General features: G+C 27.8%; 1 protein-coding gene across 1 annotated transcript; it reads right to left on the reverse strand.

The window, feature by feature from the left end:
- Window positions 1–13,201: 13,201 nt before the first annotated feature.
- LOC136978135 (uncharacterized) lies at window positions 13,202–13,963 on the reverse strand. The gene has a single exon (XM_067273793.1). It carries the CDS (start codon window positions 13,961–13,963, stop codon window positions 13,202–13,204), a length of 762 nt encoding a protein of 253 aa, XP_067129894.1.
- Window positions 13,964–14,323: the final 360 nt, after the last annotated feature.

The following is a 14,323-nucleotide window of genomic DNA, read 5'->3' on the forward strand; positions in this document are numbered from 1 at the left end:
TATTAATTTAAAATAATTGTTGTCAATTAAAAATTAAATTAAAATTTTCAACAATATTGAAAATATATAATATATTCAAAAACAATATGAAGTCTAAGTTAACATTTTTAAAATAAAAGTTTAAAGTTATATTTAAAATAGTGTTTATTAATTTTGTTCTTGCTATTTCAGTACTACGCATATCCATCAGCTGTAACAATAGACGCAAATAGAGCATTTTATGATACAATAAACTGTGGAGCACCATATGCTGTGATGGTTAATGGGCCACCTCCTCAAATAACCAAAAGTGACCTTGCTCCAGAAATGATATATTATGTATGTCTTTCGGGACTCTTCGCATACGTACCACCTAGAGGAATGACAGGAAGGGCCCCTCCGCTCGATACATTTCATTATAAAGCGAATTACAAAGTTATTGTTTACGGGCCCCCACCAGGACTGGATAGAAATCTCCATCCTCCTGCCGTACTGAATTACTTTTCGGCAGCCGGAATGATCGCATACAAGCCCAAGCCATCAACTGAACAAGAGTTGGAAAAACAGCTTCCTACTGGTAAACATTTTGTATGTTAAAATAGAAATAGTTCGATATATATCTCAAACAAGTATATTACTATTCATATATCTGCATAAACAGTCACGTAACTTCCGACAGGCTTTTTGACACAAAAAACAGATACACTGTGTATTCTTGAAACATGTGCTCGGACCTTTATTACAGCAGAGCAAAAATCTCTGTATTATAATTGTTTCCATTGTCTCTCTGATAAAGTCTAGAAAAATCTATTCAAATTATAAAAGCTAATTATAAAATATAGTAAATCTAAGCTCTGTTTCAGAATTGTAGGATTTTTCGATCAATCTTCCTGTTTTTAGTTGCTAGTACTGTATATCTCTTATTCACATTTTTGATTTCGTTACTTATTTAATTAAGGAACCAAAATATCGTAGAATTAATCTTTTATTTCGCCCGTCAGTAGACTATTTATACTCGAAAATTCGTGATGAAATTTAATTTTTATCAATTCATTCATTCATTCATTAATATTATTTAACGTAACATTTGTTTGTTACATGCCCTGATATCGTATGGCATAATTAGGATTACATACAGAAAACAATGGATACAATATACATGAAATTCTACATAAGATTGAACAGTATTTAAATATAACATATAACAATATAATATAAAATAGAGTATTAACAATAAAACAATTCAAAGGTGATGCATAGTTCACAGTGTAGCATATAATTATCATGAGATTAAGATAATATATTATTTACAAGAGAGATACTAACTATATACAATTATATACATATCTTGGTAAGTTGCGTACATCAACTAAAAAAAAATAAGTGTTAACATATTAATGAAACATGCACTCAGTAAACAGATTCTTAAGACTTGTTAGTATGCAGAGTAATTAACAGCTTACCAATGACAAAATAACATTACAAAATAATGTATACAAAATATTATAGTCCTGTAAACAAGGCGGATTTTCTCTCTGTTGCAATGGCACAGTCAGTCTTTAGTCGTAATTTGGTTTTTTCCTTAAGAAATACTGGGCAAGTTTTGTCCATTGAATTGTGACAAGTATCAGTTTTATTTTCACGTGAACAATCGGTACACTTTGGTAAACAAAGTATGTTAGGACAATTTTTGTATAGATGAAGCTCAACACAGTGACTACACACATTATCTGTAAAAATGCAGTTTTTTGCAGTGTCCAAAAGATAAACAGCGATAACACTGAATAATGGGGGAAAAGTCAAAAACTTGGCAGGTCGTTCAAAGGAGGTGGATCTTTTCTGCTTTTACCATTTTTTCTCTGACCATAGGAGTTACCTTAAGAATCCAGGAGATGTGATCTTGATTCTTTTCATTAAGTGAAAACCTGACATGAGCATTTTTAGGGAAAGTGCGTTGTGTGAAATTGGATCTTAAAAGGTGCCCATTTTGTTCAAAAATATCCTCAATGAGGTCCTCTTTATAGATATCTTTGGGAACTGAAGCAATTTTGATTTGTGGAAGTGTCTTTTTCGGTAGTTTTGAAATTAAACCCGGTATCTGTTCAACACTCTCCTTATAATAGTTAGCATCACTCTTATGATTCAAATTAATTGCAAGGCCTCCATCTCTTATTTTTCCTATACGGCGTATACATATTTCCAATTTATCTGGTTGCACATTATTAGTTAAATTAGATTTAGTTTCCTCACTCGTAGCTTCTTGTTTGTCGCTAAATACCAATACTGTATACTCTGGTGCAGGCGGGTCATTTGTAACTGAGGTTCATTTTATTTAGTTTATAAGGGTATCTCTATAACTTGGAGTGCAAAAAACTTTTACGCTAGCTGGATCATTGTAAGAGGTTTTCTTATGATTATGTACAGTACTGCGTGTATTTTGTATTTTTATCAATATTTTAACATTTGTAATCAGTGACCAATGAACAAAAACTTACTCAGCAAAAATAAATAATCCAGTAACTAACACCTTATTAGTTGCCGAGAAAGTTTTATTATGAAAACGAACGTATTCGATCTATTCCATAGATCATCTTAAGGTTGAAAGTGACGAACGCGAAATAATTTCATAAAATAGAACAAAAAATTTATATTCGAAAATACCAACAACGGAGCAACTAATTAAAATAGGAATTCAAGCGTAAAAAATACATAAATGTAAAATAAAAGAATTATAGCAATTTCAAAATGATTAGTACAAGCTAACATCAGTTAACAGATGATAAAAATTATTAAGTCGATGCTATTGAAACCGTGTTGTGATTTATGTTATAGTATACTGCCACAATGAAGTGACTTTTATTCAACACTTGGCAAGTTTTCCATTTTTTCGCTTAAAGATTTTCATGATATGAAACATGGCGCAAATCCCGAGCCATTTATAAGTCTTTTAATTGCAAACTTCCATACTGAGGATAAGCCTTCTACATCTCTGGCATTAATGCATCTATCACCAAGTCATACTCTTGTACATTTCCATCTTACAATGTGACATTGGTCAGTAACCAATGTCACATTGTAATACTTGACACCAATCAACATCTACCGTATTGTTACACATAGTTATGCACACTGCGTAATTAAATTTGAATAATAACGCGTCGTATATAAAATAATCAATTCCTTTAACAGCAGAATATTCTTTGAAATATATGACTACTTATTTACTTAATTTATTCACGTTCGTTCCACATTTTTTGATGTTACAGAAAATCAGGTTATCCTTTTAAACTTAATAATTATTTAAGTGGTTGTTACAGAGTAAAACACAGATCGCGTTTTTATTATATAAAATTTTAAAACAGAGATTTTATTTTCAATGTGAATTTTCATATTTTAGTTTCAGAATTTAAAACTGAAGAAAATAATCAAACAAAAGAATCAAGTGAAATGGGCAAATACATTAAATCAGATGATACTGAAAATATCACCGAAGAGTCATTTAACGAAATTTCTGATAAATTTTCGTTGTAAGTTTAAAGTTAATTTAATTATTTTTCAATATTTCTATTATTTGAAAGTTGTGTGATACAAACCTGATAAATAAAACATTGTTATCAGTGCCGTAACTAGGATTTTGGACATCTATGGCCAAGAATAAAAATGGCGCCTCTTTAAATTTCTTTTAATAAGTAAAAATAAAACTGGTGGTTATTTCTGAAATATATGTTCGTAAAAATTGCAGATAATAAATACTATATTAATATAATTATAGAAATTTTTTTGTGTTATTAATTTCGAACACATATTATTTCTTCTCGTTGGTGCTTTTATTAAATCGGCGCCTATGGCGGGAGGCAGGTTGGCCATACCCTAGTTACGGCTCTGATTGTTATATTAGTATAAAAATATATATGTTTATATTTATTTATTTAGCACAATGGAGTGCAATTAAAAAGACACAAAGGCTTTATCACATTCTTTATTGATTCATTTATAGGCGTTTCAGGTTTGTTTAGTTTTATAAAATTGGTACGTTCGTTTTTCACATAATATTTGTAATAATTATTGCTTATATTAATGATATTACGGTTACGAACAGTTACTTATATTTGATCTGGGGATAGAATATTAACATATTTTAATTTCAAGTCATAAATCAGATGACAATATCAATTTTGCAATTAAATAATTAAAAATATACTCTCTTCGAAGGATTTAAATAATTAATTTTACATAATATATCTGTGTTAATGAAAACGTCGACGATTAAAATTGTTATTTTTGAAAAGTTTTAATGCAAAACGACTTTATAGTGTTTATAAATATGTAAGGATTGCAGCTAAGTCAAACAAACAGGCAAACAATTGCAACGACCAAAATATATCGTGACATCGTTTCAAAGCAAAGCGACCATTCTTTTGTCAAATTTTTTAATTTAAATTTTCGTCTCTAAAGTACTCTTATGTAATCTCGGTTTTCATCTATCTAACTTTGTTTCCAAGATTTGCATAAGACAGTCAGACACCAAACCAACAACATTGCATATGAATAGTTATGATTTCACGATTGCAATCTAGTGAATATACACATGAAGTGCGAAAGTAGATATATGTTATAACGGAAAAGCATACAGGGAGAAAACAGGACCAAAAAATATTTATTATTATGTACGAATCAAATTACAAATAAGAAATACGTACGAATAAAATATTATAAAAATAATAAAAATGAACATCAAACCTTTGTATTTCTCAGATTCTCAACTGTATGCACACTCTCCGTATTATCGTCAATCAAATTTTAATGTTTTCATTATTATTCTGCTTTAATTTACAATAAACTACAATTTGAGCGATATTCTACCTATTTCCTATTACAACCACTTCTTAAAGCTGCTTGTCATCGCGTATTAAATTTGTCCGACAATTACTGAAGATATAACTGTTGAATATTATGAATCGAATTTAATAAATATACTTAAATTTTTTCAGAATTCTGTTGAAAATTCAGATCATAATGCTTTTCCAACTTCATCAAAAATGACAATTGTTAATGGAAGTAATCAACATCGTTATTTATTAAAAGCATTTGACGAACTAGAAAAGTTTTCCTTAGTCGGTGATGTAATTAAAGAAGAGGATGAATTAAAATCTATTGAAGAGTCATTGGAATGTTACAGCGATTTTAAAAAGTTTCGTAGCGAAACCAACACCGATAATGATGACAGACATGGTAAGATAATAAGTTATAATTCAGACTTGCTTTCATTTCTATAACACAGTGTTTTTTAATTTTTTTTTAAAACCTAACCTAACAGATACAAAAGTTTTAAAATCGTTTGTATAAAATTTTTAACAAAAAAGTAAATAATTTTGATAGTTTTATTATTAAAATTAGGTAATTGATTAGGATTTTCGATTAATCTTCCTGTCTTCGGTTGCTAATATATCTATCATTGACTTTGCAGTCAGATCTTTGAATTCGTTTCTTATTTAATTAAAAAGCTAAAATATCAAAAAACTAATCTTTTAATTTGACCATTAAGAGACTATTTCTACTCAAAAAGTTTCAATTTTTTTCAAAGTTTTAACATTAGTAGTCAGTGACCAATGTCATATTGTAACTGTTGACACCTATCAACATTTACCGTCAAAATTATACATAGTTATGCACAATACATAATTATATAGAAATAATCAAACGGTATACCTGAGGTAATGAATGGCTTTAATAGTTGTAAATTTTTTCAAATATTTGACTACTTATTTACTGAATTTATTCACGTTAGTTCCACATTTTTTGATGTTACAGTAAATTAGGTTATCTTTTAAACTTAATAATTATTTAAGTGGTTGTTAAAGAGTAAAACACAGATCGCGTTTTTATTATATAAAATTTTAAAACAGAGATTTTATTTTCAATGTGAATTTTCATATTTTAGTTTCAGAATTTAAAACTGAAGAAAATAATCAAACAAAAGAATCAAGTGAAATGGGCAAATACATTAAATCAGATGATACTGAAAATATCACCGAAGAGTCATTTAACGAAATTTCTGATAAATTTTCCGTTGTAAGTTTAAAGTTAATTTAATTATTTTTAATATTTCTATTATTTGAAAGTTGTGTGATACAAACCTGATAAATAAAACATTGTTATCAGTGCCGTAACTAGGATTTTGGACATCTATGGCCAAGAATAAAAATGGCGCCTCTTTAAAATTTTATTTATTAAGTAAAAATAAAACTGGTGGTTATTTCTGAAATATATGTTCGTAGAAATTGCAGATAATAAATACTATATTAATATAATTATAGAAGTTTTTTTGTGTTATTAATTTCGAATACATATTCCTTCTCGTTGGCGCCTCTATTAAATCGGCGCCTATGGCAGGAGCCAGGTTGGCCATACCCTAGTTACGGCTCTGATTGTTATATTAGTATAGAAATGTATATGTTTATATTTATTTATTTAGCACAATGAAGTGCAATTAAAAAGACCACAGGCTTTATCACATTCTTTATTGATTCATTTATATGCGTTTCAGGTTTTTTTTTATTTCTCTTCAGTCAGCTTGTAATTCCTTTTTACAGTTTTATGTATATTAAAAAAGAAATTATAAACTGAATGAACAGGGGTAGAAGAATCCAAAACCCGTATCAATGAATAAATAAAGAATGTAATATACGCCTTGAGTTTTATCAATTACACTCCATTATGCTGAATAAATAAGACAAATAAGAAGACAGTTTTAAATTGAGCGTGAAAGACATACATTTTATTTATATTCATCTCATATTATTTATATATGTAGTTGTTTCTTGTTTAGTTTTTATAATTGGTACGTTCGTTTTTTACATAATATTTGTAATAATTATTGCTTAAATTAATGATATTACGGTTACGAACAATGACTTACATTTCATCTGGGGATAGAATATTTACATATTTTCATTACAAGTCATAAATTAGATGACAATATCAATTTTGCAATTAAATAATTAAAAATATACTCTTTTCGAAGGATTTAAATAATTAATTATACATAATATCTCTGATGTGAATGAAAACGTCGACGATTAAAATTGTTAGTTTTGAAAAGATATAATGCAAAACGACATTATAGTGTTTATAAATATGTAAAGATTGCAGCTAAGTCAACAGACAGGCAAACAATAGCAACGACCAAAATATATCGTGACATCGTTACAATGCAAAGCGGCCATTCTTTTGTCAGTTTTTTTAATTTAAATTTCCGTCTCTAAAGTACTCTTATGTAGTCTCGGCTTTCATCTATTTAACTGCGTTTCCAAGATTAGCATAAGACAGTCAGACAGCCAGACCAACAACAGTGCATATGAATAGTTATGATTTCACGATTGCAATCCAGTGAATATACACATGAAGTGCGAAAGTAGATATATGTTATAACGGAAAAGCATACAGAGAGAAAACAGGAAGAAAAAATAATTATTTTTATGTACAAATCAAATTACAATTAAGGAATACGTACGAATAAAATATTATAAAAATAATAAAAATGAGCATCAAACATCTGTATTTCTCAGATTCTGAACTGTATGCATGCTCTTCGTATTATCGTCAATCAAATTTTAATGTTTTCATTATTATTCTGCGTTAATTTACAATAAACTACAATTTGAGCGATATTCTACCTATTGCCAATTACAACCACTTCTTGAAGCTGCCTGTCATCGCGTATTAAATTTGTCCGACAATTACTAAAGATATAACTGTTGAATATTATGAATCGAATTTAATAAATATACTGAAATTTTTTCAGAATTCTGTTGAAAATTCAGATCATAATGCTTTTCCAACTTCATCAAAAATGACAATTGTCAATGGAAATACTCAACATCGTTATTTATTAAAAGCATTTGACGAACTAGAAAAGTTTTCCTTAGTCGGTGATGTAATTAAAGAAGAGGATGAATTAAAATCTATTGAAGAGTCATTGGAATGTTACAGCGATTTTAAAAAGTTTCGTAGCGAAACCAACACCGATAATGATGACAGACATGGTAAGATAATAAGTTATAATTCAGACTTGCTTTCATTTCTATAACACAATGTTTCTTTATTTTTTTTTAAAACCCACCCTAACAGTTACAAAAGTTTTAAAATCGTTTGTATAAAAATTTTAACATAAAAGTAAATTAAAATTAAAATTATAATTAGGTATTTAATGTTTCTTGCATTGATAATGAAATTAGTGAGAGAATACTTTAGAATTTAGTTTAATTAAGCAGAAGTTTTTTGTTGAATGAGAAATATTTAAATTTTTGTTGTATCTGTTCAATTAAAATTCGAATTTGTCACTCATTGTATCACTTTGTGAACTTTGTCATTCTTGAATTGCTGATTAGTATTTGAAATCATTTATGTCTTTTCTTCACTTCAAACGGATAATGTAACTGCATGTTTGAGAAGCGACATGGTTCTTGCATAATTTATAGTTACTGGCTGCATTAAAATTTTTACATAGAAAAAATGCCACACACGCTAAACATACATTATGTTTTTCAGAAATGTTTATTAACAAAGATGAAAAAAACCCGCAAAAGTTTTTAATAAAGACACAAGAAATCGTGGAAACTAATGGAAATATGTTTATAGATGAAGAATTCGAAGTAAAATCTGTAAAAGAGGTTAGAAAATATTTTACTGTATAATCTTTGTCTAGGTTAAATTAAACACGTGTTATCATGTCATGTTAAACTCTCATTCATGACCTCTTTCCCAGTTTTTTTTTATCTTATTCTTAATTGTTTTAAATTAAGTTATTAAAATTACCTAATTACTTCTTTAGTAATGGTGAAATTTTTCTAAATTATTACATTTTTTTCTCATGATATTTATTGAAATTCGGTTATTATTTATCATTTATTTTTGTTATTTATATTTAATTGATTTAGATATAGTTTTAATTATTTTACTGATTATACATTTTTCATTGTTTTAAAATTTAATCAAATTTCATATAATATTTTAAAACTTTTAAAATGAATATTAATAATTTTGACTTACGAAAATTACTTTTCACTTTTTGCAGGAACAGACAAAATGCATAGATTTATTCCAATACTACTTTCGCAGAATTCTGAGTTTTTTCCGTTGTGGAAGGAAAAAACACTAATACTTTTGAAAATGGAACTGAATGATTTTGTCAGAATAGACTACTTTGTATATATTTATTATTTATTTGTTTTCAACTTCTTTATTGTTCCTTCTTTTTGGAGAAAAGAATTGTTTCCAATTTGTTTTCCATTATTGCTAAAAGGAAATAATTTGAGCTTCTTTACATTTCATTGAAATACAAAATTGAAATAGAAAATAATTTCAATTTTTTTATCTTTTATTACGATTGATAAAATATAATTTCAACTTAATAATTTTTTTATTCTAATTTGAAACAAACAAAAGTACGTTAGTATCAGTTTCTTTATTTCTGTAATTCGAAAAATACTATAAAAATTCATTTTAGTTTTTTCATTTTTCTTAATTAAAAAATACAAAAAATTGATTTTGGTTTTTTCATTTCTCTAATTTAAAAAATACAAAAAAATTAGTTTTAGTTTTTTCTTTTTCTTATTCAAAAAATACAAAAAAATTAGTTTTAGTGTTTTCATTTTTCTCATTTGAAAAATACAAAAAATTAGTTTTAGTTTTTTCTTTTTCTTATTTAAAAAATACAAAAAAATTAGTTTTAGTGTTTTCTTTTTCTCATTTAAAAAATACAAAAAAATTAGTTTTAGTGTTTTCATTTTTCTCATTTGAAAAATACAAAAAAATTAGTTTTAGTTTTTTCTTTTTCTCATTTAAAAAATACAAAAAAATTAGTTTTAGTGTTTTCATTTTTCTCATTTGAAAAATACAAAAAAATTAGTTTTAGTTTTTTCATTTTTCTCATTTAAAAAATACAAAAAAATTAGTTTTAGTTTTTTCTTTTTCTCATTTGAAAAATACAAAAAAATTAGTTTTAGTTTTTTCATTTTTCTCATTTGAAAAATACAAAAAAATTAGTTTTAGTTTTTTCATTTTTCTCATTTAAAAATACAAAAAAATTAGTTTTAGTTTTTTCATTTTTCTCATTTAAAAAATACAAAAAAATTAGTTTTAGTTTTTCATTTTTCTCATTTGAAAAATACAAAAAAATTAGTTTTAGTTTTTTCATTTTTCTCATTTAAAAAATACAAAAAAATTAGTTTTAGTTTTTCATTTTTCTCATTTAAAAAATACAAAAAAATTAGTTTTAGTTTTTTCATTTTTCTCATTTAAAAAATACAAAAAAATTAGTTTTAGTTTTTTCATTTTTCTCATTTGAAAAATACAAAAAAATTAGTTTTAGTTTTTTCATTTTTCTCATTTAAAAATACAAAAAAATTAGTTTTAGTTTTTTCATTTTCTCATTTAAAAAATACAAAAAAATTAGTTTTAGTGTTTTCATTTTTCTCATTTGAAAAATACAAAAAAATTAGTTTTAGTTTTTTCATTTTTCTCATTTGAAAAATACAAAAAAATTAGTTTTAGTTTTTTCATTTTCTCATTTAAAAAATACAAAAAAATTAGTTTTAGTTTTTTCATTTTTTTCATTTGAAAAATACAAAAAAATTAGTTTTAGTTTTTTTCATTTTTCTCATTTAAAAAATACAAAAAAATTAGTTTTAGTTTTTTCATTTTTCTCATTTAAAAAATACAAAAAAATTAGTTTTAGTTTTTCTAATTTTTTAATTTGTAAAATACAAAAAAATAGTTTTAGTTTTTTTCATTTTTCTCATTTAAAAAATACAAAAATAAGTTAGATTTAGTTTCTTTATTTTTTCAATTTAAAAAATACGAAAAAAGTCAGTTTTAGTTTCTTGTCATATTTATTTGAGAAAAAAATTAATTTGCTACTTTATTTTCCATCATAATTTTAAAAAAACAAAAAATGATTTTAGTCAATTATTCATTTTCACTGAAAAAAATAAAATTATATCCAATCTCTTTAACTTTAATTGTATGTAAAATATGCTTATTATTTATTCATTTTCTAAATATTGATAAATTTTATCAAATTTTTTTCTTATATTTGTATTGTTGCTTTTTAAATTTATAACAAAATAAGAATATTTTATATTTTAATGTAAAAAGAAATGTATTGATTAAATTAAATGTTTTGAATAAAGTTTATGAATGAATTATTAAATCGTCTTTTTTAAGAAAATAATTTATAGCCACTTTACAACATTGTTATAATTTCAAATGTTAATATAAATCACTATAAAAATAATAAATGATAATTCATTTACATAGTATTATAAAATTTAATTTAAATATACAAGCCATTAATAATATATAAATCATTTAAACATAAACTTTCTTATTTACTGTGTTGTAATATATACACACAAATCGTCCGAGGCTTACATACATTCACAAAATATTAAATTGTCAGCATTAAGATTTTTGTCAGTGAATTGACAGAGAGGAAGGCACAAAACACATCAATGATCTTCCAAAAAAAAACTGTTCGCAAGATCTCCTATTTGGCAATCTTTTTTAGGTGTTTGACACACGATGAAAACGCGGAACATGGTGGCCAGTCGATTGGTCATGCACGAACCAAAGACCAACTACCAATGTTCGATTGTTTTATTTATTCAGCCGCTGGTAGGCTTTGGCCTACCAGTGGCGTTATTTAATCGGCTACTTCTCATTCACTGTGAAGAGGTTAATTTTTTAAGAGTGAGGTATAGTCGTCCAAGGCGATCAAGTGGCAGTGGTGCGGGACGAATATACTCGTAAAAATATTCGTATAAAATACCTGGACCATTTTCGTAAAGTTTTAGAATTCTCATGCATAGTTGTATTCTCTTACATTGTTTCGGAATATCCATCAGTTCTCGAGAAATTAAAATAAAAAAGAGAAAATTAAAATACATATGAAATTTTAGAGGGTTATTTATCGACATAAATTGAATTTAAACCACCTGTCATCATCTGATTGGTTATAAAAATTAATAGAGTAGAGAGTCGTTAATCGGAATCAATTGGGGACTGGGGTGGTTCAGATTAGTGATTTGTTCCGATTATCGATTATGTACGAAAAAAAATACATTAACCTGTCTGATGTTCGAATTTTTCTCCGTTGCAGGTCGCTTCGTGTTGAATTTTCGTCGATTTTAAGCCTAACAAAAATTTGTATAATAATAATCGAGGCTATCGTATCGTTAAAAATTATTTCTTCATTTTGTACAAACAAAATAAATATATTGAAGAATATAAAAACATGAAAATTATACTTTAGAAGCAGCGCCGGATTAAGCCTCTAGCGGGCCCTAGACAAAATTTAAATTGGGGCCCCATTTAAATATGTTGCTTCTAAACAAATCTTATATAATGTGACATTAGCGTAGCAAGCATGAGTGACACCCAGTGCGGATATCGTGGAGTCACCCCAAGTCACACCGTAGTGTCATCCTCTTTAACTCTTTTATAAAACACTATTGAATTGTAATATCTTCGCACTCGAGCAACTTGAACGCTACATCGAATATGCGATGTCGCGACGTATAAGTTTAGATTTAGAAAATAAATCATAACCATACATCAGTACTACTACCACGAGAGGCAGCCCTAGGAATATTTCTAGATGGTGCCAGAGATCTCGTGGCGCACATTACTTCTGACGCATGGGTGACTGTTGACCTTTTTTTTTAGATAATGGCTAGTCGAGTGGAGCTTAGGACAGAAAAGGCTGTATTTAACAATTCCTACTATCTAATTTCTTAAATAATTTTTAACTCGTTTTGAAACAGAGAAATCTTCTGCACTGAAGTCAGGCCCCTTTGAATTACGGGCCCTAGACATTTGTCTACTTTGCCTATTCGATAATCTGGCTCTGTTTAGAAGTAAATCTAGTATCAAAAACGTTCGATTCAGCACGACACAGTCCGACTGAAAAGCCTTCCGATTACCGGGGTTCCGATTAACGACTCTCTACTGTATTTCTAATTGGCTTGCATCAGAAAATACTTGGCGAGACTTCTGTAAATCACGTGATTTTGAGAGCATTGATACAATTCGAAAAAGTAAACAGCCTACGTCATCAGTCTAACGGTCCTTGCCTAACACTTAAAAACATAAAGGTTTTGAAATTACAACTAAATAATTATATGCACAAATAAATTAGTAAATATATTATACATGCCTTCATTTATATTTCATCAATTGTTGTGTACTCACTAACACAAAAATGTTGCTTACAATTTTCTACTAAATGTTCAAATATTTCTCTCACAGGAGCAAATTTATCAAGTGCAATCCTTACTTGACGATCTCTCTTGTCATCAAAGCGCAGCATCCTCAACAAAAATCTAAATCGCTGTTGGTTCATTGTTGCACGAAAAATAGAAACTCCTGTGCCATCATCGTTCCACAATTCGTCAGTGTGTATGTATGATGATTTCAAAACACCGGAAAAATACAAAAGTCCAGGGAGAGCTTTTATCTCCACCAAATCTGTAGGTTTCGCATCTCTTTCACGACTATACTTTGATCTAATGATTTCTATATTGACGTTAGTATAGTCCACTATTTTTTGTAGAATAGCGTCAGGAAAAAAGCACTGCCAGGCATCCAAAAGTGTTTTAGCATTTTTTGCTTCACTTCTACAACCTGGAAGATGAGACACAATGTTGTGTCTTCGTGTGCGCACAGACTGAATATGTTTTACCTTCTTCCATTTTGTACCATCCTTTCCTGTGTAAAAATTTCCATCCTGTGATAGAATGTCGTCATCATCTTCATTTTCACTTTGTGATGTATCACTATTAAACTGAGCAGCATCCCCATTTTCTTCCTCTGCATCAACAACACTTCCAGCATCACTTTCCTCACCACCTAAGTAGTCATCTTCGTTTTCTGATAAAGTTTCGTCTAGCATAGAACGTATTCTATCTATCTCTTTCTGATCCATTCTAAACTCTATACACTCGTATACAAGCAGACTAAGAAACAAAACTACAAACAGCGACTACAAGCTGTCGTTTCACTATTATATATAAGTAAAATCGCTTTAGGCTTTGAAAAATAAACGAAAAACATTTCCTAGAAATGCATTCAATAAAACTACGTTCCTAAAAATACTAAATTACTTGCAGGTGACAACTAATGGTTTGGGAATTGAAAATAAACAGATAACGGGTGATTATGACAAACCCCCTCTTACAAATTAACGCAGACGTAAAAGGTCGCTGCGGGTCACCATGACCCCAAAGAGCAATTATCTCTTAACACGTTCTGAGAAACTAAGTAACGGCGATACGTTCCGATAATA

Source organism: Centruroides vittatus, unplaced genomic scaffold (genome assembly GCF_030686945.1).
Source record: "Centruroides vittatus isolate TY-2023 unplaced genomic scaffold, ASM3068694v2 contig_496, whole genome shotgun sequence".
Classification (NCBI taxonomy): domain Eukaryota; kingdom Metazoa; phylum Arthropoda; class Arachnida; order Scorpiones; family Buthidae; genus Centruroides; species Centruroides vittatus.

Coding starts and splice junctions, on each gene's coding strand:
- LOC136978135 (XM_067273793.1), bottom strand. CDS start 13,963: ATGGATCAGAAAGAGATAGATAGAATACGTTCTATGCTAGACGAAACT.